Genomic DNA, 25,676 nt, shown 5'->3' on the forward strand with positions numbered 1-25,676 from the left:
AATCATCCGGTGTGATGAAGGCCGTCTTCTCGCACTCCATTTCATCTACTGAAATCTACCAGTAGCCGGATGGAAGATCGATGGACGAGAAGTATTTAGCTTCGTGCAAGCAGTCCATGGCGTAATCGATGCGTGGTAGTGGGTAGACGTCTTTTTGTGTGAAGCTTAGATTGACAGAAAACTGAGCTGGTTTGTAAGGATTCATTATGCAAAAAGGGGTGAGGCGTGCAGACAGGACACAAGAGTAGAGAAGTGGACATGAACGCCGACTATCAACTGATGGGAGCACTGAGGCGAAAAAAGAAAGAAGACACAAAACTCACCTGCGCAAGCACTGGAGTGGTATCACCACGTGTCAGTCGCGTGTGGAATGGCAACGTTCTAGTTCAAAAGCACGTCGATGATGGGGCGAACCACACCGTCAGGAACCTGTGGCTGGGCGGTCAAAGCGACGTAACTGCCTCGGGTAACAGACGCACATCGTAAAGCGGGCACAAGTGCGGTGGGGTAGCGCTCGGAGCATCGGCGAGTTGAGGCAGTTCTAACTGAAGAACGCCGGGAACGCAGTCGATGAGAGCAGAATGCAGGGATAAAAAGTCCAATCCAAGGACAACGTCGTGAGGGCAGTTGTCGATCATGGCAAAGAAAACAGAAGTAGGGCCACCGGCTATACTTAAACGGGCAGTACACATTCCAAGAACAACCAGAAGCCGCCGTCAATCACACGAAGCACTCGGGCAGCCGCTGGGGTGAAGACCCTTTTTAAACATCAAAGTAGGTTAGCGCTCATCACAGATACTTGGGCTCCAGTGTCAACGAGTGCTTGGACAGGTACGCCATCTATTTTAACGTCAATTACACTTCTCCTCGTGGGCACAGACAGAGGATTTGCTGCAGTAGTCGGCAATGCAGCACTACCTTTGAGGGCTGCATTTCCTAGTTTTCCAAAAGGATGCGGCCAAAAGCCACAGGGAACAAAAGGCGGCGGGGCCTTGGCGAACGGGAAGATGGTCAACGTGTTTGCGGTGAACGAGACTGGTGTCCGCGCGGCGATGGTGAGCGGCTGTACCATGTGTTCCGAGCAAAGTTGGCGGCGCTGTTAGACTCGGCGGTGGGCAAAACATTGCGGACATTTCCATCAAAACGGCTCAGGTTGGTCGGCCTTCGAGGTGTTGAGAGCCACGAGTTGCGACAGTATCCGGCGACATAACCAATGCGGCGATAGGTGAAACATATCGGATGGTCGCCCACAGTTCTCCACTCAATCGGGTTGCGATAACGCGGAGAGAAGCGTCGAGGTGGAGCGAAAGTAGTAGAAGGGCGTTCGTTAGCTCTGGTATTGGTGACAGCACACACAGACTGTAAACCAATGTTTTCAATTTCCTCGCGAACGATGGTTTGTACGAGGGGAACTGAAAACGTGGTAGCATCAGGGCTACGCGAACAGAAAGCTCCGGCCGCCATCACATCCAGTTCACGTCTAACGGTCTGCACCACGTCATCTGATGGCGACGCATGCTGCTGTGCGGGTTGATCTTCCCACGTCGACGTTGTGGCAGTATTGGGAAGTCTGGCAAATGGTTGCAAGACGCGTTGGCTTTTGGCCTGCTCGAATTGTCGGCACTCTATAATGATTGCGTCAACTGTAGAGCAGCTCTTGCACATGAGCAGATTAAACGCGTCGTCAGCAATGCCTTTAAGCACGTGCCCCACCTTCTCAGCTTCTCTCATGTCGTGATCGGCTTTACGACAAAGTGCCGGCACGTCCTGGATGTATGAGACATAGGACTCCGTGGGGGATTGTGCATGGGAGTCCAGTTCCTGCTTTGCGGCAATTTTACGGCCGGCTGGTTTGCGAAACAACTCTGTCAATTTCTCTTTGCATTGGTCCCAGCTGGTTAGCTCCTTTTCATGGTTTTCGTACCACACCTTTGCCTTGCCTCTTAGGTAGAACAACAGGTTAGCTAGCATAAGCGTAGGGTGTTATCTGTTGATACCACTCACGCGTTCGTACATGGCCACCCACTCTTCAGTGCCGGTGCCATCGGTACCGCAGAAAGTTCCAGGATCCTTGTGTTGCACAACAACAACCGAAATTGACAGTGACGTAGCATGCGACGGTGACGTAGGAGGCGGCAACGACGTTGATCCCGAGTGCCCACCGTCATTCATGGTGCGGATGGTGATCCGACGTCCACTGCGGAGCTCCGTGTTCAGCCGTGGTACCCCGCACCTCTCACCAATATGCTACGGGGATGTTGGGAGTATAGAAGATTATATTTACAATATATATACAAAATGAGTCTGAGTAGTTAAAATGGCTGACCACCAGGATGAACGAAGAGAGGAAGATCACGTGACACTGGCTGCTGCGGTTTGTTGGTGGTCAGCCATTTTAACTACTCAGACTCGTTTTGTATATATATTGTAAATATAATCTTCTATACTCCCAACATCCCCGTAACAATATGACTAATAAAAATCGAGCCACTCGGTTAACCCCCTTTCTTCTCGTTTACAACAAAACTTATGTGCTACAGACTAGAGTGTCAAACTGAAACTTTTTTTGTTTTGGTTCAGCAAAATCCATTCCCCTTTGGTTAAACTCCAGAGCAAAAATTAATGGCTCAGACTGGTTTGAACTGGTTTATGTTCGTCTGCATAACATAAGAATATTTACAGGAAACAACACGCAGAAACTAGACGTGCTCCTGAGCTGTATGGAAACATTAAAAAGAGGTTACATGTGGTTTTCTGCAAGCTGCAAGCAGTTAAAAAAAACTAAATCACTGTGTGCAAGCACACCTAAGAAGCACCATGCCATTTCTATCATAGAGTTTCATACAATAATTACTTAGAGGGAACTCTGGTGCTAGTGTCTATGGGTGCTGCAATGGGAAGTGGTAAGCCAGCATGGGAATTATGGGAAGTATGCAACATGGATTTGCCTAAACTTCGTCCTTCTGGCTTCAGACAGCTTCGTGACTTTTTGAGCTCGTCATTTTCAACAATGTACTGCGCAATAAATAATTGAATAATCATTATTAAAATTGTAATCTGGCGGCAGGTTTCCAACACAGGACCTCTAACACAGAAGCCCGATATTGAAACCATTACGCCACTGACAAATGCATCGACAAGCAATATGAAACACTTTTGTGAATTTATTGCTTTCAAGCTAGTGTCTTGAGAAGCTTGGCGCATTTCAGTTTGGCCGCCTCAACAAGCTCAAGTGTTGCAATTAGTAGCGATTGTGCGTGTTCGCTGTGTCTTCTGTATATTGAAGAGTATAGATTGTGAAATTTACGACAGTGAAGGCATATAAAGCGTAATAAACAAGGCCACAAGAATGTCTGAATGCACAAGCATGAAGATCAGACAAATCCATGTACTTCCCATCAGTCCCTTGGTGGCTCAACAATTGCAGCGTCCTAGTATATTGCGATGAAGCATGCATTATACAAAAACAGACGTCATCTTTTTCCTGTCTGTATAAAACTTCTTCACTCACTTGAGCGCCCTTAGTGTATTGTATATACACTGTGTGTATATATATATATATATATATATATATATATATATATATATATATATATATATATATACACACTGTATATACAAGTGTATTCCCCCCTAGTTTATTGTAGGAAACTGATTTCTACCACATTTACTTTAGTTTGCATTTTAGTGTGGTCAAAAAAGACCATCCAGTTAGGAAGTGCTTCTTTATTTCAGCTATCCGATAGGTCTACCTCCATGGGAGAGCTCTTCAATGGTTGCCCATTTCAAATGATCGCAAGTGTGTTACTGAGCCTGCCTCCCAATATGCTGCATTGAAAACCGCAACAGCAGTGCTGCCAGATCTAAGATGACAAGTCTGCATGCATTTACAAATGAGGCAGCATGGTTGAGCTACAAGTACAGGCAATGCATAGATGAAAAGCTCTAGAAGGTGGCCAACCTGAGCCAAAAACCATTTTTAAATTCTTCTCTGAGTCATGCCAGGTTTGGGGGTCTATCTTGGTACTTCACCATTTTCGTGGGTCAATGAGCAGACAGCCACTGCCATCTGCAGCCAAGGAAGGGAAGTAGCTGAGGCTTCAGTTGGCAGCTGCAAACGTGGGGGTCAATGGAGAACCAGCCAAGCACACTGAGTGCGACATCATTGCCCACGTGTGACATGTTCTGCGAGTGTCTCCTCCTTTGGCACGCACATTTGGCCGCTATCATATTACCCAGAGCAAGAGATGCGAATGAGCATCGCTAGATAAGGTTTCGGTTGGCATTGGCTAGGGGGAAGATGAAGGAGAACCAGCCAAGCATGGTTCAGTGTGAGTTCATCATGCACATGCAACAATGCTCCACTCATCCACCAAGCACACGTATCTTCAGCCACTGGGGCGCCACCAGCTTGACCAGCATCGACGTTTGAAGCTGGAACAATTCGTACAATGCTTGTCATTACGTAGATGTCAACTACAGTTAATGGCCTTCTTTTTTTTCAGTCTCATTCGGAAGTAAAAAAACAGAAAACTAGCTGATTAGTAACTAACTTTGTCGGCTTGTTTTCAATTTGGTACCATGCTCCATACTGTTACAAACTGAGGATTTATCTGCTCCAAGTTTCTCCAAAATTACTTTGGGCTGTCCCACTCCTGTTATTAGACATTTTGGTATTTGTTTCCCAAGAACTATGCAACAGATCCTGAAAATAAATATTTCAAGAAAATGTAAGAGATTGCAAATAATCAACTATTAACAGGCCCAGGATTTTGTTAGATTTTCAAATTAAAAAGAAAACTTTTGCAAAGGGTTTTTAAGCCCATAACTCCTGATTTTCACATGTGGCCATGCCAAAGTCATGAAATTCACACGACTAGGTGATGTTTGCATGAATCACATGCAAGTTCTCTTCTTTCTTTGTCATAAAAGCTTGCACGGCACACCTCACTAAGTGTTTCTGTTGCCTGTGGCACACGAATGTGGCGGAATGCATCAAGTGGCCCTCGTGATAAAAGCCCATATGTGCATATGACACAGTATATTTATTGGCTTGTCGACCTCAACGGTTGTTTTATGCCATTTTTGTGCAGAGTCAGAAATCGAGAGCAGGCAAAGCATGTGCACGTTTTGCGCAAAAAAATTCGCTATGCAAGTTGGTAGGTCATGTGCTCGTTATGTTGCATCTTCTACAGCATGGGTTCTCAAAGTGGGTTCCGTGGAACCCAGGGGTTTCGCGGGCCCCTCCTCAGTGTTCCGCGAGCCACTGATAAATTTTCCCTGGTTCCACACTCGTCAAGTGGCTCAGACGGCAACCATGTGCATTTCTGCTGTTTGCTGATAGATGCCGCTAGCGTGTGTGCTGAAGTATACATCGGAGGATTAAAGGGGCCCTGGACCACTTTTTATCAAAGGGGAGAAAGGCATTTGAAGTGAAAAGAGTCTATTTGAAGTGAAAAGATGCCATTTCAAAAATACTTTACCACAAAAAGTACTTCATTGCATTCAGCAGAAGTGGAGTTACTGGCACTCAAGCACGGCATCCGCTGTGCTCCCGTTCCTTCTTCAATGTCTTGCACTGTGAAGGCTACAGCACAGCTGGGCGTGCCCACAACGCTCCGCCTTCTAAATGCCACCGTGGCGCGCAGTTCAAATTTCATTTTGGATTTTAACGTAGACGCCAGGACATCCGCCTTTGGTGCCTACGATGCGCTAAACATAAGCCAAACGCGGTTGTCCTCAGCAAGCTGCAGTGTGCTTAGCCAGTGGACTCGTGGTGGCACCCCCGTAGCGGCCGCTGTATCTATGCCATATAGCCGACCGCAGCTTGATGACAGCTGTCGGCCAGTAGCAGCCATCTAAGGGAATGACGAAATAGTGCGTCTAGAAGAGAGTGAGGACAGGGCCTTCTATGACTTTCTGTTGAAAAGAGAGCGTTTGAGAGAAAGGTGACTGAGCGAACTGCTTGCGAGCTCCATGCACCGCGTACGACAGCAAAACTTGGCTGAGATGTTCACAGCAGCGTATGCTACCCGTGGCCTATGTTATTTCACCAAGCCCGAGGAGTGGTTCAGGGCTCTTTAAAAATTAAATGCACCGCAGCGCAAGCCAACTGGTTCTAGTATGGTAGCTTGACAAGTGCGGAGCACCGCAAATGCGCGACGCAAAAGAGTAAAAACAGCGCTAACATCCGACCGAAATGAAGCAGCGGTGTCCGCATATAGTCTTCAGTGATAGGCGACTGACAGCAACGCCGGAATGCTTCGTGTCTAATTCTGCCCTGAAGCCTTTATTCTTGCATTTATTGCCGCGCATAAAACCGCAGTGGCAGCTGGCCACATGCCTTCATAACTGTGTAATCACCATTCATGATCGCGTTGATAAACCATTGTGGTTTCGTCCAAAGCGGTTGCGGCAAATAGTAGTTTTGTTGTGCACGTGTCAGCCGCGTGCCTTCAAAGCTGTGTAGTCGCCACCCATGATTGCGTCGATAATGACGGTGGTTTCGTACGCACGTGTTGCAACAAACGGTAGTTTTGTTTTGACTTGGTGCATGCGCCGGCCACTTGCATTTAGAACCCTAAGGTCACCGTCCATGATCGCACCATAGTGGCCACGGTGTCATCCGCAGTGCTTGCGGCAAACAGTAGTTTCGCTTTGACTTGGTGCAAAGCTGTCGAAGATGACAAGCACCAGCTACATCGCGACGGACGGACAATTTGTTGGCGACCAGCTCACTGGTGAAAAAAAAAAAAAAATAGTCGAGATGTGAGTGCGGTATTGAAAATCGTGTCTCAGATGATGACATGCGCCGTCGCTGCGCAGCGAAGGGAGTCACGAGGCCTTTGTCACTGCGAACACTAATCACTCGCGAGATGACGAGAACTGCAGCTTCTACACTGCTCTTGTGCAGTGTAGAAACAGGATTTGCTGATTCATTCAGTAAATAAACATATATTTATGTAGTAAGCATTGATTATTGCTTTTTTGATACCCTCAATAATTCAACATTTGGTTAATTCAGACATTTTCTTTTCGGGCCTGTAAAACCCGAATTAACTATGTTTTACTGTAGTCGAAGTAGAGTCGGCACTAATTCTAAGACCTCTTGTGATGAAATGTTAAAAGTGTTCTTGTGTGATAAGCACTGAAAACTGTCATTCTCTCTCAGCATGCTTTGGTTGTGACGCTGTCTTGTCTTGGCTCATAATGATTGCATATAGTTTGGACCATGTGGGTTGCATGTCGCCATCAAAGTAGCCTACCCAACACCAGCATTGGCCCCAAACATATTGTGCACTACGCCAAGCCTCACTATTAGAGGTGGAGATGTGGGAAGGGGGGGGGGGGAAGGAGGGGGTTCCTTGGTGCTTCATGGAGCTTAGCAAGGTTCCTTGGGACCAACATGCTTGAGAACCCTTGTTCTACAGCATTCATCTTGGTATGCGTTCTGTAAGCCTGTTGCTATGGTGCCACGTCATGCAAATAAAATCACGGAGAAATATAAGTTTTTACATAACCATTCGGAGTTTTCAACCGTGCTTCTAGCAGCTTCGTGCTGCGTAAGCTTTATCTTCTACATAGTATCTGTAGGGTACAATTGGAGAGCAATATCTGTGTGTTTTTTATAATTTAATCTTCTTATTGAGCCATAGCTTACCTGGTAATGTCGTATTGTATGTTGTTATTCTTTTGCTGCTATAAGTTATTCTAGCTTTGTGTTGTAAATTGCAGTTATTTAGTCATCCTAAGTATCCCACAATGCTGTAAAAGTGTATTGAGTAACCTGCATATGGCGACTTGTCTGTGCAGGGCGCTTGAACCACAATGACGTCATCAACCAACTGGAGGCAGACACCATCCACATTGTCACTGGGTTGGGCCTTGAGTGCAGTACCCGCTTCTTTGCCGGCGCCCATGCCCAGTATGCCTCCCTCTGCCTTTTGGTATGCTGTTACATCCACCATGCTTTGGCAATTGTACCAGACACATAATAATATTTCCTTCTTTTTCTTATATATTTACTCATGAATACTGCTATCTCATAGAGATCATAACAGGTAGGTACATATCAAATTGTTACATAGAGTAGGGCACAATATAATGACATACACACTGCACATCAAATTGAATTAATAACAGAATTTGTTAGAAGCATTGAGGCACAACAAAGCCATAAATAACACTGCAGATTAGAAAGAAAAAAAGACGATGCTGTGAGTGTTTTTCAAACTACAATAAATCGTGGGTAACAGCATAATCAGAAAGGCTTTCCATTCAGTAATGGTTATTAAAAAAAAAGGGGGGTACCTATAACAGTTTGTATTTCATGTAACTAAAAAAAATATCCTTCAGAGTAAGTGTTATTAAGCGGTGTATCGATGTTATATTAGCCTTTGACCAACTGATGGAAGAACTTTGTTTTTATCTTTGGCTGAGAGGAATATGTAGAACATCATCACACTTGTCTAGTTACAACTGAAGTGTTCCTTTCAGGGCAAAATTTCGCAATATTTCGTTTTCATGAATTTGCTATTACAGTGAAATGTTGGAAAACGTAGGCGCATCTGCAAGGGTCAAAATAAGGGTTATAGCATCCAAATTTGGCATAAACTTTATTGATCTGCCTTTAAAAGGAATAGCATGAATGGTGCGTGTGCTCATGCAGTCATATGCCGGCTTGTCGGATGGGAGCAGTGCGCCTTCATTCAAATTAAGAATACATAACTTGAGTGAAAGGAAGGTTCTTCTAGCACTACTCACCATTTTGTGTCTTTAAAGGGATGCAAAAGAAAATGTTAAAGGGGCCCTGAACCACTTTTTATTGAAATACTCTGCCACAAAAAGTACTTCAATGCGTTCAGCAGAAGCGGAGTTAATGCCTTGCACTGCAAAAGCTACGGCGGAGCCGGGCATACCCGCAACACTCTGCCCACTGAACATCACCATAGCGCACAGTTCAAATTCGACTTCTGCTGTTAACACAGATGCCACTGCTTCCGATTTTAGCACCTACGATGTGGCAAGCGTAAGCCAAATGCGGTTGTCCTCAGTGAGCTGCAGTGTGCTTAGTCAGTGGACTCATTACGGCACCTTGCGGTGGCTGCAGTATCTACGCTACATAGCGGACCACAGCTACATACAAATGTAGTGCGCATGCGCAGTGTTTGCTTTGTGCATGACAGGGCTTGAGTGCATGCTAGCACTCATATGCACCAGTCTGACTGTGCTATACTGTGCAGACCAGCTTTGTCCTTCACCAGCTTGACTGACTGATAGTAGCCACATCCAATTTGCACATTTTGAAGCGCGATCAATAAGTCTGCCGACGCATCTAACAAGGAGCGGCCTGGAGTGAGTACGAGCTGGCAAGCGTGCACATAGTTCAAGGCTTCGAAACTAGTTGAAAATAGCTAGACTCAACGGCTACGGCACCGACAAGTATATTGGCCAAAGTTTAATTTTTACGCGGGCAGCCGAGTGTGAGCAGGTAATAGTAGAATTCTTCCAGAAGTATGTAATTATTGTCGAAATTCGAAAGCATATTTTTCCTTACTTTATTTTTGCTTTGCTGCCTGTTTATTAAACTTCTTCAGTAAATATACACAGTAACAGTAAGAAGAAGTGCACTAATCCAGACACCCTCCTTGATTGTAGTCAGCTACTCACCAATAGCAGCCGCGTATGGGAATGTGCTATATTATGAAATAACACATCCAGAAAAGAGTGAGGAGCAGGTTTCTGTTAAAAAGAGAGTGTTTGAGAGAAAGAGTCATGTGCCGAACTTCTTCCTTGTCCTCTGTTTTGGCTCTAACCCAACAAATGACATTTGCTGCCTGTCATTCAATGTTGGCTGAAGACATCTAGCTAAATATTTGGTACTCGAAGCCCAAACTTATGAAGAAAATAATTTTTGTGTGTGTGTTTGTTTGTTGCATGTAAGCAACACTTATCCATAAAAAGTAAGTTGTAAACTCGACTCACAAAGAGTCATAAAGAGCCGCCTTTGTTACGAAGGCCATTGGAGACGGAAATTACACTTCTGGAATACCAGAAATGTCAGTCTGACCATGATTGGCATCTTGTTAAACCTGTAAAGCTGCAATAATAAAAGACAGATTTTAAGTTCCTCTGCAAGCTCCTTATTGCATCATGAGAGGTGGACAGTCTCTGCTTGGGACTAGTTCATAGTTTATTAATAAACAAGGATTACATTGCATTCTGAAGGAACCAAAGACTGAGGTTTGAGGACTTTTTCATAACTAAACTGACCTTAGCAAAAATGAGGAGGTGTGGCAACATAGCCAGCAACTTATCAGAACAAAAATATCACTCTTTTTGCTTGACTTGATGGCCTAATAAGCACACAGTTGTGCAGGTGGAGTCTGAATTATAGACTGGCACGCTGTAAGGTGTCCAGAATTTCAATCATCCTTGTACATTATTTCTATGGGGCCAGTAGGAGTGCTGCAATGCTGTCCAAGTAACTGAGCATATCTGAATTATCAGTGTCCAAATTGTCGGTTGGCAACTGTATCAGTTGGCAAGTGGCATAAAGGTGAAGCTTGCTACATGTGCAGAGCGAGGAGATTCAGGAGGTCAGTGGTGTTGGCAGAGTGCGGTGCGAGGCAGCAGCAGCAGTACAGTGGGTGTGTGGCACATTGCATGGCTGCCGACTTGACAGCACAGGCCGGTTTGGTGCATTGCCAGGTAGCCAACAGCTTGTGGGAGTTGAGTGTCACGGGGGCGATAGCACTCATCGCGGTGCCTTATGGCGGCTGTAGTAGGCCAGGCTACCCATCCCGCCGTTGCCACCTTGGAGGCCACACGCAGAAGACACAACTACACACAATACAAAGATGAAATTATTTTTCTTTCTTTTTGAGATTGCAGACATATATAGTAAGTTACATTTATTTAACTCAAAATTAGCAATTCAGGCTCAGCTGGGTCACTTGCATTCAGACTCATCAAAATTCCACCCAGCCGGGCTTACTCGTACTTAGACTTACCAGAATTCTACTCAGTTTGTTCACTTGCATTAAGACTCAACAAAATTCTACTCAGCCGGGCTCACTCGAACTCAATCTCGCCAAAATTCTACTCAGCCGGGCTCACTTGGACTCAGACTCGCGGATTGGTCCGAGTCTGAGTAAGTTCACTGATGAGCAAGTTTGCCAACCTCTGGTCAAAAGCACCCGCATTGTGCCCCATGAATAATTTCTACAACTCAAAGAGGGGTGTACTTTGCTTGGCTTAGCATCAAACATGTGTTGAATCATGGCACTTAGATTTTGTGTGCCATTTACAGCCATGATTATGACTCACTGAGAAGGGGAAGGCATTCATTAGCAGCTGTTGTGTTATGGTTACAAAAAGTCATGCAGCTGAACTCGTCCCTTCTCAAAAACAGTCTTTTCTGCTCTCCGCGTTTATCTAATTTATCAAGTTTTAGTAACAAGTTGACCAAACAACTGAATTTGGTGTGTCACCAGAAATTTGGCCACTTTTCGTCACTTTTCAGCCATGAAACACAACTGGTATGACTTTAGAAATGCAATCACCTCTGCCGAGGTTGATGTTGTTAGATCCACATACCCTTCGTCTATCCCCATTCTTGCACAAAACATAACTTGTGAGTTGTAGCAATCTGCTAGTAGGGTGTGCCGATTGAAGAAGTATAGTTACTCGAACAGTCATGCAAACTAAAAAGCACACGTTGTCGCCTTATATGCTTTTACAATTTCGTGTCAAACTGGTAACCATTATCTTTTTCGATTCAGGTTCGGTTCGGGTTCGTGCATGTTCCAAAAATATTGATTCAGGCTTGGGTTCAGTTCCACCTAAAATTGCAGTTCGGGCACAGTTCTCAGTTCAGGTTTAGGTTCAGCTTGACATCTTCCTTTCAAGCATGTGTAGCAGTTGCTGTTCTTGCATGAAATTTGCAAGCGTTTCAGGGACCGCATTATCGATCCCTCTTGGACTTCATTAGGTCAGCAAATCTATTTTCATTCATTTAATCATCCTTATTCACCCCCATCCCATACCCTTGTATGCCCTGAAGCATTTATTCTCACATTTAAAAAAAAAGAAAATTGCAAGCGTTTAAGATTATATTCATGTCTTTTTATTTATTTTAAAATTATTTCTTTTTCGTGATTTGAGTTGAGGTTTTATCAGAAAGCCACTGTTCAGTACTCAGCATCTCCTCTTCAGGGCAAAACAATAGGTGCTTCAGCAGTTTTAAAGGAACAATGTATCATAACTCATGACAGTGGAGCATGAATTTCCATCTGCAGAGCAAAACATTGCATTTCAAACTGGACTAGTCTTAAAGCATCAATGTTTCTGACTTTGCCTAACTGTATGTATAGTTTTGCAGTCGCTTGTTTTCAGTAGTTGCTGCTTGATGTCACCTTTGACCTGTTTTCTATTGTAGATAGATCGTGTGAAGTATTTCCAAGGAGTGCAGTGGGTGCACGACTTGCTGAATGGCATACAGTTTGAGCCAGACCGGATCCAAGTTGTGGCTAACAAGATGGTCAAGGACGTGGTCAAGAAGAAGCGCTCAGGAATAAAGATCACCGGAACGCTCATACGGATACTCTCGTTTCGGCCAGAAAGTAATCATATCGCTGGCAGTATGCTCCGCCAGCAGACCTTCCTGTATGACTTGCTGCAGCAGCTGAAGGTGGATCCAGTCAAGGTGAGCATCTCTCCAGTATTTTTGTACCCTTCTTTGGCCAAGAAACCATGGCTTCATCATTCAGGGATTGTTAAGTTTAACCAATTGTTTTCATCAAATCTTTTGTGTGCTCTTATGCTTCTGCTGGCAGGTGATAGAAAAGCTGGTGGGGGTGAAGGAGTTCCTGACACGACCTGAGAATGTGACTGTGCACCTGTCTGCAAATATTGAAAAGTTGTCACTGCACGGCAATCTGCACACACCTTGGATAACCTGCTTAACCAGACGTACAAGGCCTCCAGCCCCTATGAAAAGGTGCAGCACATGTTGTTATATTGAATTTCGGAAGCCCTTACCTGAAATGATGTATGTGCAGCCCCTTGAGGTCATACCAAAGGGGTGAAAGTTTATCAACCCTGTAAGCAGTGAAAATTTTCTCATGAGTAGTGCACACTTATTCAGGGCTCAGTATATATTATTATTTTTTTTTTCACTTGCAACATTGCCTATTCACAACTGCATTCACTGATTGGCTGCAAGCAAAACTGTATCGAGGGACTGAGCAGTACCTTGATCTTTTATTACAGTCAAGCGCCTCTACAATAAATGCCCTTACAACGAGATTACCTGTATAACAAAGGACTCCCTATGTCCCAGCTGAATCGTATCTTTCGTATTGCTGCATCACGCTTGCCTTGTCCAAATCCTCCACTGACGCCCCTAACCAACAAGAACCTGATTGAAGTAGACGTAGATGGTGTTCTATTGACGGCATTAATTGATACTGGAGCCCAAGTGTCCACAATGAGCGCTAACCTATGCCATTGCCTCAAAAAAGTCCTTACACCTGCCATCACTCCAGCCGTATGTGTCGCCAATGGTGCCACTGTTGCCGTCAGGGGTATGTGAACTGCTCGCATAGGAATTGCTGGCCGCCAAGTTCCAGTCCTGTTCACCGTGCTGGCCAGTTGCCCTCATCACCTAATCTTTGGACTCGACTTTCTGACGACGCATTCTGCCCTCATTGACTGTTCCACCGGTACGCTGTGCCTCGAGCTTCCTCTTCTTGCAGACGTTCGCCCCAAACAACCGAACACCCTCTGCACTACAGCGTTTGTTCACTTACCTCCAAAAGCCCTAACCTTCGTCGCATTGGCCTCAACAGCAACCATGCCTGATGGCGACTATGTCGTCGCACCTATTCATGATGTCCTCCTGGCACACGACATCTCTGTGCCACACTCCATCAACGGGGATGTGTCTCCCCGTTATAAATTTTGGCTTGACGAAGCAAGTGTTGCCTGAAGGCATAGCGGTGGCCACGTTCCGGTCAGTGACAGATGACCATGTCACTGCTTTTGCAGCCGACACATCTTCAGATCCTCCTGATTACCCGCAGGATGCCTTGAACCTCGACGGCCCATTACGTCCCATGGTCGCTCTGGACTTCGCACCTGACCAAGCAGCCGCCCTATATCGCCTTTTGCTTTCCTACCGCGACATATTTGACATTGACAATCGACCACTCGGTTAGACGTTCCTAGTTAAGCATCGGATAAACACTGGTGATGCTGGTCCCATTCACCGCCGACCCTATTGCGTGTCCACAGCAGAGTGGCAAGTCATTCAGCAGGAAGTAAACAAGATGCTCGCCAGAGGCATTGTTGAGCCCTTGTCGAGTCCTTGAGTGTCGCCGGTCGCGCTCGTCAAAAAGAAAGATGGTACGTGGTGTTTCTGCGTTGATTACTGCCACCTAAACCGAATTACTAAAAAGGACGTGTATCTTTTACCACGAATCGACGATGCTCGTGATTGTCTTCACGGTGCCAAATACTTTTCATCCATCGACCTTCGATATGGTTATTGGCAGATTTCCGTCAATGAGCAAGACCAAGAAAAGGCCGCTTTCGTCACTCCAGATGGCCTCTACCAATTCAGGGTTATGCCGTTCAGTTTATGCAATGCCCCCGCCACATTCAAACGGATGATTGACTCTCTGCTTCAAGGTTTCAAATAGTCAACTTGCCTTTGTTACCTTGACGACATCCTCGTGCTATCTCCTGAATTTGAGACGCACCTTGAGCGCGTCACAGCTATCCTTGACGTCTTCTGCAAGGCTGGGCTCCAATTAAACTCATCGAAGTGCCACTTCGGACGCCGACAGATTACAGTGCTAGGCCAATTTGTCGATGCTTCCGGAGTACAACTTGACCCGGAGAAGGTTCGAGCAGTAACGGCTTTTCGTGTACCTCAGTCTGTCAAAGACGTCCGGAGTTTTATGGGGCTCTGTTCTTATTTCAGACGGTTCTTGAATGATTTAGCAGCAATCGCTCGACCACTCACTGAACTTCTGAAGAAAAACATGCCTTTTACGTGGGGTCCCCCTCAGGCTGTCACATTTTCACGCCTTATTACGATTCTCACCAATCCACCGGTCTTGGGCCACTTTGACCTGTCCACACCTACTGAGGTCTGAACCAATGCCAGTGGTTATGGGATCAGCGCTGTCTTATCACAACGCCAACACGGACACGCCCACGTTATAGCCTACGCTAGCTGACTCCTGACAACGGCCAAGCGCAACTATTCAATTACCGAGCGCGAATGTGCTGCTTTCATCTGGGCTGTTTCAAAGTTCTGCCCATATTTATATGGCAAGCCCTTCTCAGTAACCACAGACCATCATGCGCTCTGTTGGCTTTCGTCGCTCAAGGATCCTACTGGCCGACTAGGTTGTTGGGCCCTCCGACTGCAAGAATATCCGTACACAGTGACTTACAAGTCAGGACGCCAACACCAGGACACAGATTGCATCTCTCGCTACCCAATCGAAGATGTGACCTCTACGTCTGATACTGACACCGACACCTGTGTTCTCTCAGTTTTTCCACTGCTTCATGTCGGCGACGAGCAGTGCCATGACCCGTCCTTGCGTTTCATCATCGACCGCCTGGAATCATCACTTGCCGACAGTTCCCTTCGCTTATTCACACTTCTAGATGGCATACTTTACCGCCACGACGTTCACCCCGATGGCCCTGCGTTACTCCTTGTGATCCCTAAACACCTTCGATCAGCTGTTCTCCACAAACTTCACAACCTCCCCACTGCCAGTCACCTGGGTGTGTCACGTACCTACGACCGGATCCGCCAACGCTTTTGGCCAGGGCTTGCTCGCTCTGTTCGAAGATACGTAGCTGCGTGTGAGAAATGTTAGCGACGCAAGACACCCTAGACGCTCCCTGCTGGGTACCTTCAACCACTCGACATTCCCGAGGGACCATTCTTTCGGGTTGGTTTGGATTTACTTAGCCCTTTTCCTCTTTCTACCTCTGGGAACAGGTGGATCGCTGTGGCCACGGATTACGCTACGCCATCACCTGAGCGCTTCCTACAAGCTGTGCCACAGATATTGCCTATTTTCTTCTATGCGACGTGATTTTGTTACATGGAGCTCCGCGACAACTTCTCACAGATCGTGCCCGGACATTCCTATCAAAAGTTATCGCGGACATCCTGCACTCCTGTGCCACGAGGCACAAGCTATCCACGTCATACCATCCGCAAACAAATGGCCTCACGGAGCGTCTCAATCGCACTCTCACAGATAAGCTCGCGAAATATGTCTCTTCAGGCCACACTGACTGGAACCTCGCTCTATCGTTTGTCACATTTGCTTATGGTTCCTCGCGCCACGCCACAACCGGTTATTCCCCATTTTTTCTTCTGTTCGGCCGAGGACCAGTGCTGCCCCTCCACACAACCCTCCCTGTTAACGCTGCACCGACCAGTGAATATGCACTTGACGCCATTGCCTGCTGCGCCCACGCAAGGGAAATTGCCTGTGACCGCCTTCTGAAATCGCAAGAGAGTCAAAGGCGTTTGTACGACAGGCTACACCGAGAAGTGCACTTCCCGCCTGATTCTTTGGTACTTCTATGGTCTCCGTGGCAGCAGGTCGGCCTGTCAGAAAAACTGCTGTCTCGTTACACAGGCCCATACCGAGTGCTTCGTGCCGTGACTCTCGTCATTTACGAGATAGCCCCTGACGCCCCATCTGCTTCCCAGTCCAGTGATATCATGCACGTCACACGACTGAAGCAGTATCACCTTCCCAGTGATGACATTTAGATGCTTCGGGACGTCGTTTCTGCTGCCGGGGGATTATGCTACATGCGTGTGGCACTTGATTGTTTGAATGAGGCACGTGGGCGCCATCACTTGAGAAAAGAGAAGGAAGAACGAACTGGGCTTGCGCGGTGAATCTAACCGGTCAGCGCTGCAACTGCTTTTGTAACTATGACCTGTAAATAGTTGTTTGTCTTACTGACTCGTCCTTCGCATAACAATATCTATTGTGACGCCTCTGTAGCAAAGACTACTACAGCAAAATTACCTGTACAAGGAAGGAATTTAGGTGACCCCGACAGCTGATTTGTTAGTTTACAACAACTGCACATAGCAGTGCCATCGTTGCCCTCCGCAGTCATGATTGGGCTGCGGTGTTCATGTAGGGAGCAACAAAACAAAGGGCCATGCTTTCCTTTCTGAATCATACCAGTGTGCTGTCACAAGTTTTGCAGTTTCTTTTCATATACAGTTGAACCTCGATACAATGAGCTTCAATATAACAAAGTATTTAACTTTTCATAACCTGATATGCATAGAACACCATTTATTTAGAACCTCAATATAACGAAGTGTGTTTGCATGCAATTTCAATATAACGAAATTTCACTTCCGCTGCAAAGCAAATCAAGGAGTGTCAAGACAATAAATGGAAACTGACGCAGACGCAGATGGTCGAGTGATTAAATTACAAGCGGCTGCTTGCAAACACACCTCTCAAATCGCGCTTGGCCCGACAAGAGCGACACCCCAAACAGGATTCATCATTATGTTCCGTGTAAAGACCAAATGCAATAAGATCCTATCGCGCCCCGCCCACTTTGTGCTTTAGATGTGAGTGAAAGTGTGCAAGAAAGATAGCGGCTTCACCAGTGCCACCTTGCCGAGCAAGCAAAGGGAAAGAGGGGGAGGGGAGCGAACTCGCAGTAACACTATCAAGTGCACATCAGGGGCATGGGGGGGGGGGGGGGGGAGAAGGAGAGCTAAGTTCGCATGCATCGTGACTTCTGGCGCGTGTCTAGGCTGTGGCTGCACATGGCTGTAAGTGTGGCTGAGCACATAATACGCGTCCGCGCACCCTGCTTTAGAAGTAATCTGCTGCGTGTGCCTAGAGTGGGAGTGTCAAGATGGCGTGGCATCATGTAAGCTGTCTTCCTGCATGTTTAGTATTGGAGGTTGCGTAATCTCAAGTTTTGGTGACTCGAGTTTCGAGGCAGACGAAGCATTCACTACCCGCTTTCAGCGCTTTTCATGATAGCGTCGTCCCAGCGTGGGCGACGCTATCAGCCGCGGGGTCGGAGCATGTGAAAGCGTGGCTGGCTTCGCTTAATTCATACCACACATCTGAAGATATCGTCGATGTGGCATGAAACCGTATCATTCGTCGCCGACTGCCAAATTCACCAACATGAATTGTTTTCTCACTCAGATTTCCTTTTTCTGATAGCCCGAAAATTCAAAAGATTCTGCGGCCCTATTCCATATACGAAAAATTGATAGGCAACTGTACTTATTTGCATATAAGTTCAAATTTCAATACAACGAAATTTTGGTATAACCAAAGTCCTTCCATTTTTTTTTTTCTGGTCACGAAACTGCCGCCTCAGTTTCATATAGAGCCAGCGCCCGCTGCTAGAGGCGCAACTGTGCATGAGAGGGCATGCGAACGCCGCTACCGCTGTGGTTGTGTGTGGGGCAGCCTCGGTATTCTAGCTTTCTCAACTTCCTCAACCGTCGCTTTAGTTTCACGTAACTATTTTTAACATTGAATATGCTTAAATTACTGCCTGAGCGCGTCTTCTGCCATGATATGAGCGCCAGGGTCGAAAAAAAAGCCGCTCATAACATGGAGCTTGCGGTGGTCTCAGATAACAAAAATAAAAAAATAAAAGAAAATCTGGGATTTTAAGAGCCAAAACCACGATACGATTATGAGGCATGCCGTAGTGGGGGACTCAGGATTAATTTTGACCACCTGGGATCCTTTAAAGTGCACCTGAATTTAAATAAACGTTAATAAACGTCTGAATGAGATTTAGGTAGGATTAATGCAAGACAAACTTCGCTACCAAACGTCTTTTACTGCACCTAAAGGTCTGCAAAGCGATGCCATTTCTGAATGAGATTTAGGTTGGAGTAATGCAAGACAAACTTCGCTACTAAATGTCTTTAAAATGCACCTGAATTTAAATGAACTGGTGTTTTGCCTTTCGCCCCCGCCGAAATACGTCCGCTGTACACGGCCGGCTGGTCTCGGTTCACATTTCTACATCATCGCTGTGCGCCTCAGCACTTTGGTGGTCTCCGCTTTTTAATATTTGGCTGAGATTAAACTCCGCGCATTCGCAACAAAGCACCAGTGGTCCCACTTTTCACCAGATGCAAACATATGGGCTGTTGCACCGCCGCTTACCAGTAAGTAAACGCCAACAGTATCTTATAAGGAGATCAAAAGAATGAAATTGTTATTGCAAAGGGCTGCTACCGTAGAATACTTAATGACAAAGAAAAGGAAATTGAGCTGCTCCGTGCGCTTAAGATTTCTCTGCAAAGTGATGCCATTTCTGAATGAGATTTAGGTAGGATTAATGCAAGACAAGCTTTGCTACTAAATGTCTTCGGTGCGGCTTTTAGCAACGGATTGAGGCGAACGTAAAGTGTTAGGACCTGCGCAGTTGAAACTAGCTGTATTGTAATTAGGCAATTGCCTTAGCAAACAGTCGTTTAGAAGCATCAGTAAGCCCAGCACTTATTCACGCTGCTCGTGGTTTCGACGCAGAAACGACGAGACTAGGTATTTTGGTCCTTAATGCGCAACTATTTACAATATGTTAAAAACTTTATAATTCGATTAAGAAAAGAAATAGAACGTGTTGGTGCAAAAACAACATACAAGCACGATCATTCATTTATCATTAAAATAAGCGGACAGAAATACAGACAGCACAGAGGCGTCCGGTCACGAATGGTCCACCATTCACAATGCAAGAAGTTTGTTAAAAGCATGACACTGATATAATAAGCATAAAGAAATAACATCAAACGTGAGAGATATGTATTGGGGGGCAGGAAACAAACATGAGCAAACAAATGGCAATAAATACAGAATTCATAATCGATTGTTTCTATCAGCAAGAAAGTCTGAAACATAAGCATTTCATAACACATGGCAAAACAACTCTCAAACGAACACAAGTAGCCGCATCACAAATACAGAAATTTTTTTTAAATGGCTTGTTAGAGATACCACCATTCTACTTCTTCAGCTGTTACTTGCAACACGTGTTCAGCATCGTTGTCCCACCCCGCCACTTCAACTAAACAGCCCAGCACTCGAAAAATTCTGCAGCACATGCACAAAACGCACCTGATCACTCAGCCCGCCTCGCACTGCGCACGCGTTTGGTACGCGAACGATGCCCTCTGTGGCACAGTGGCGCCGCGTCGCGGCACCTTTGGGCAGTATATGAACCTCTCCCATAGCGTGACGACGGAGTTTTGTGACCAGAAAAACATGGAAGGACTATGATATAACGAAGCAAATTGCCAATTTTGCCTACTTCATTATATCGAGGTTTAACTGTATTGGTATACATGCAAAGAATATATACCCTATTGCAAAACCCAATATCCAGTGTTCAGTGCCATGCCGGATTACGGGCCCAGTGTCGCCCGCTGGATGCTGGGGCACTGTGTTCTTGTGTGAAAAGCAGCTCTAGAGTGTGAAACGCATAGTGCCCAGCCATCATTTGTATTTTTTTGAGTAGAGAAAGCAAACAGGAGTGTTTTAGTGCAATAAAAAATGTGAAAAAAGAGTAAAAATAAAAAAAATGTTACAACCAGGATTCGATCGTCTGACCTACGGATCCCAAGTACTTACCAAGTACTTTGCCACTACAGCATGTGGCAAGTTGTGAATGATTTGGCACATCAAGACCTAGGCGCAGTTTTAGTTTTGCACAGATAAGTCTCGTGCAGACATGGTAGATGCGATATCACCCTGTAACTAAAGTTTATGCCTGTATCAGAAAGAAAAAGTTGTTGTTGATATTCAATAGTATGCACGGAAGTGCTACAACACTCGTTTTCTTTTGTGATTGGTATTTTAGCTTCGAAAAAAGTCCTAAATGAACTGCCTATCTGGGACGCTCTATGGGCTGTTACTGATGACTTTTGTTGCCATTTCTTGTTCTTCACGCAAGTTATATGCAACACTTTCTTAATCCAACAATGCATTTCAATCGACATGTCTGTCTATTCACATACCTTCGTCACAGAAACGTAGGCTAGTGCTGGCAGCCTTTGGCAAGAGCACATACATTTATAATGCATATCATCGGCGCTCATTCCTACTTGTGCTGACACTGTAGACACGAAAAAATTTGTTTAAGAACACCGATGCGAAAGCTGAAATATAAAGTAACTTATGCTTGTTAGAGTTGCTGATTCTTGAACCCAGACGGGCCGACAACATATAGACGGACTCGGCGGGTATGCTAGGCTTAAACTTCGGTGAAAGGGTGCGATCTCGGCGCGGCTACCAAGTGAATACTAGAAAATGTGTGTTTGAGCCTCGGAACCTTTTATCCATTGTTTTAGTACACTAAGGAAAGCGGAAGCACACAAATCACCTTGGAGGTGGGCTCAGTAGCTGTGCCGTGACACGGCTTAACCCACTTCTGTTCACCATGCAGGATTTCGTTTGCGATATCTCCTGCGTGCTGTTCCCCGTTCTTCTGGGCCCGGTATCAGCCATCCATGTGAACTACCCTTTCCCGGCTAGCCTCGTCACCGTGGACAACTGGCGCCTACTTCCAGCGCTGGCCACTGTAGTTTCTACGGCGCTGGAACCTGGAAACTGGACGCTCGAAGCGGAATTCAAGGTCACACCGTCATCGACTTCATCAAGCACACTGCGTATAAATCATCCCTGCCAGCCAGGCGCGCTCTGTGGGCTCGGTAGCTGTGCCACGACACGGCTTAACCCACTTCTGTTCACCATGCAGGATTTCGTTTGCGCTATCTCCTGCGTGCTGTTCCCCGGTCTTCTGGGCCCGGTATCAGCCATCCACGTGAACTACCCTTTCCTGGCTAGCCTCGTCACCGTGGACAACTGGCGCCTACTTCCAGCGTTGGCCACTGTAGTTTCTACGGCGCTGGAACCTGGAAATTAGACGCTCGAAGCAGAATTCAAGGTTACACCATCATCGACTTCATCAGGCACACTGCGTATAAATCATCCCCGCCAGCCGGGCGCGCTCTGTGGGCTCGGTAGCTGTGCCACGACACGGCTTAACCCACTTCTGTTCACCATGCAGGTCAGTAACCAGTGTCGCCTTTTCGCTAAAAAATCTAACAATAGATGCCTTAGTCAGCTACCGAGCCCTCAGTGCTGTGTTTGTATCATGTCTGATTGTATTAACAGTGTTTGTTCTTTGCTACTTATGTTATCCGGAGACATTGAAACTAACCCAGGACCCCCTACCCTAAATGAAATACTAAATGAACTAAAAGGCTTGTCTTCTGGTCAAGCCCAGCTCATTAGAGACGTGCAGAGCCTAAAGAGCCAGCTCTCAAGCACCAATAAAACCATTTCCGAACTAGGCAAAAGAATCGACAGTTTATAATCGCACTACCACCAGCTTCAAACGCTCGAACGGAATTAGACACCGTTGCAACCACCAACTCCCAGACTACTCGACAGGTCTCGGTATTGGAGGCTCGGCTTGACGACATGGAAAACCGCTCCCGACAAAACAACTTGTTGTTTTACGGCATAGCGGACGACACGCCATCCGAGACCAACGCTCAGTCTGAGGAGCTAATCACTGCGTTTTGCAGGGACCATTTCAATGTAGCCATTCAATCTAAGAAAATAGAGCGTGCCCACCGTCTTGGTCGCCACTTGCGAGACCGGTGCCGCCCCATAATAGTAAAATTTACCTCTTTTAAAACCAAGGAAACTGTTCTCACTAATGGCTCTAAACTCAAAAATACACATTTTAGCATTGGGGAAGATTTCTCGCCTCACGTTCGGAACGCACGGAAGCACCTTCTCGCTTTTGCTAAAGAAAAATCTGGTCCTTTTCTTTTACGATATAAAACGTTATTTATGGGCTCCAAACGCTACGTATTCGACGATGCTACCGAAACTGTCGAAGAAAAATCATAGCTATCCCCTCCCCACCCCAAATCATTAAATGGTTCCGTTCCTGGTCACAAAGCTAATCTCTCTTTTTCGATTATTTTCACAAACATTCGCAGCTTTCTTTCTAAACGCCACCACGTGTCAAGCCTTGTATCTTCATCCAGTAGCAATTTACTTATTCTAACTGAAACGTGTTTGACCTCTGACGTCACTGATGGCGAAGTTTTATCCGACTTGCCCAACTTTAATCTTTTTAGAAAGGATCGTCTTGGCACACGCGGCGGGGGCGTCCTCATTGCTGCGAACAAACAGCTTTCGTGTTCTGTTATCAAAATATCCTCCGACCTTGAAGTATTGTGGTTAATCTGCCGTTCCGCACCACAGTCGGTGCTCTTAGGTGTTTGCTACAGGCCTCCTAGACACACTCCAGATTTTTCACGCGAACTTAATAATATTTAAACCAAACTTTCGACTAAATACCCTAATGCTCGCGTCGTTCTCTTTGGAGACTTTAACTTTCCGAATATCGATTGGATGACCCTAACCTCGTCAGCACCCAATGCGAAAGAAGCTAACAAATTTCTTGACGTTTGCCTAAACTTTAATCTTACTCAGCTGATATCACAACCTACACGAGTCACTTCCGATACCGCCGATATTCTTGACATAATCTTAACAACAGATCCAGGGAGCCTGTCTTCTATAACATTTCTAAAAGAAATAAGTGACCACAAAGTAATTCATGCTAATTTTGCCTTTGTTCCCGAAATACGCCAAGCTTGCAGGAAAACAATTCGAGTATATGACAAGGGGAACTATGGGGCCATCATTAGTGAACTTAATGCCTTTTTTCCATCGTTTCAAGATGGTTTTTGGGAACGACCTATTAACGAAAACTGGTCACTCTTCAAAAACAAAATGAACTGATTAGCTGATGACTTCATCCCTAAGGTAACTTTCCGTCCCACCCGCCAAAAACCTTGGTTTACTAAGTCATTAAAATCGCTTGAAAACAAGAAGAAACGTCTTTTTCATGTCGCCAAGACTAGAAACAGTGTTTGCGCATGGGACAGATACAACATTGCAGAAAAAGCATACTTAACAGAAGTGCGCAACGCTAAATACTCATTCTTTCACACTGAACTACCCAAAATCCTTGCTGATTCACCCAGACGTTTCTGGCAAATTCTAAACCCACATGACACCCCTCCTGTTATCCTTACTAATCAATCTGGTCAAGAAGCAAGTTGTTCAGAAAGTGCCAATATATTTAATATAGCCTTTTCGTCTGTCTTTACAAATGAACCTAACCCTACTGAAACAGAACTGTTTTCCGCTAGTTTACCAGAAATGCCACCCATAAGCATTAGTTTCTCTGGTATCCTGTCCTTAATTGAAAAAATGAAATTGTCATCTTCTACTGGTACGGACGAAATGAATTCCAAGCTCTTAAAAAACACTAAGCACATATCTGCCGAATTTTTACTGTTACTGTTTTCCCAGTCACTCTCCTCAGGAATTCTCCCTTACGACTGGAAGTATGGGAAGGTCATTCCAGTTCACAAAGCAGGCAACAGAGACTGTCCGTTAAATTACCGCCCCATATCTCTAACCAGTGTGTGCTGCAAACTCATGGAACATATCATATACTCTCAGGTCATGCATTTCCTTGATTCTAACAGCTTTTTTAATCCCTCTCAACACGGACTTTGAAAAGGCCTCTCATGCGAATCCCAACTAGCCCTTTTTCTTCACGACCTGAATGCTAACCTCGACACTAACCTACAAACAGATGCTATTTTTCTTGACTTCACCAAGGCTTTTGATAAAGTACCACACAAGCGTCTACTAATGAAGCTCTCTCAACTAAATCTGCCACACGACGTTCTAAACTGGATCGCCCAATTTCTGACTAACCGCTCTCAGTTTGTTTCCCTTAACAACGTCAAGTCTGACTCGCTCCCTGTAACGTCCGGCGTGCCGCAGGGATCTGTCCTCGGCCCACTTTTATTTCTAATATATATCAACGACTTGCCTAATAATTTATCATGTAACATCCGCATGTTCGCTGACGACTGTGTTATCTACCGCAAAATAACTAACATATCTGACCAAACAGCCCTACAAAATGATCTTAATAAAGTGTTCGACTGGTGTAACCGCTGGCTAATGACCCTTAATCCTAACAAATGTAAATTAGTTTCCTTCTACTGCCGCAAAAACCCGCTCCAATTTCCCTATAAGATCGCTAACATACCAGTTGAAACAAGTGAATCCTATAAATACCTTGGTGTAACACTAACCCCTGATCTTTCCTGGCGCACCCATGTCACGAATATCATTTCATCGGCTAACCGATCATTAGGATTTCTAAAACGTCATTTGCGTCACTCACCCTACCACGTAAGACTTTTGGCTTACCAATCGCTAATTCGACCCAAACTTGAGTACGCATCACCAATCTGGAGCCCTCACCAAGTTTATTTGATTAACGCTATCGAAGCAGTGCAAAATCGTGCTGCTCGCTTCATTCATTCTTCTTCATATGATATCAGCGTGTCATCCCTTAAGAATGACTCTGGTCTGCCCACTCTTTCGTCTCGCCGCAGGATCGCCACACTATCACTTTACCACAAGTTTTATCACAGTTCTTTCAGCCATCCACCTTACATAGCTCCCGCCGCTCGCACATCCCCCCGCACAGGCCATCCACTT

General features: G+C 45.6%; 1 protein-coding gene across 1 annotated transcript in view; it reads left to right on the forward strand.

Moving 5' to 3' along the window:
- The window catches only part of LOC139051664 (uncharacterized protein C05D11.1-like), a 210,280-nt gene that overhangs the window by 132,331 nt on the left and 52,273 nt on the right, over positions 1–25,676 (forward strand). Inside the window, exons 15-17 of the mRNA XM_070528630.1 lie at positions 7,813–7,946; positions 12,440–12,706; positions 12,837–13,000. Coding sequence (XP_070384731.1) covers positions 7,813–7,946; positions 12,440–12,706; positions 12,837–13,000 — 565 coding nt within the window. The remainder of the gene's footprint in view (positions 1–7,812; positions 7,947–12,439; positions 12,707–12,836; positions 13,001–25,676) is intronic.

Source organism: Dermacentor albipictus, unplaced genomic scaffold (assembly GCF_038994185.2).
Source record: "Dermacentor albipictus isolate Rhodes 1998 colony unplaced genomic scaffold, USDA_Dalb.pri_finalv2 scaffold_13, whole genome shotgun sequence".
NCBI classification, from domain to species: Eukaryota; Metazoa; Arthropoda; class Arachnida; order Ixodida; family Ixodidae; genus Dermacentor; species Dermacentor albipictus.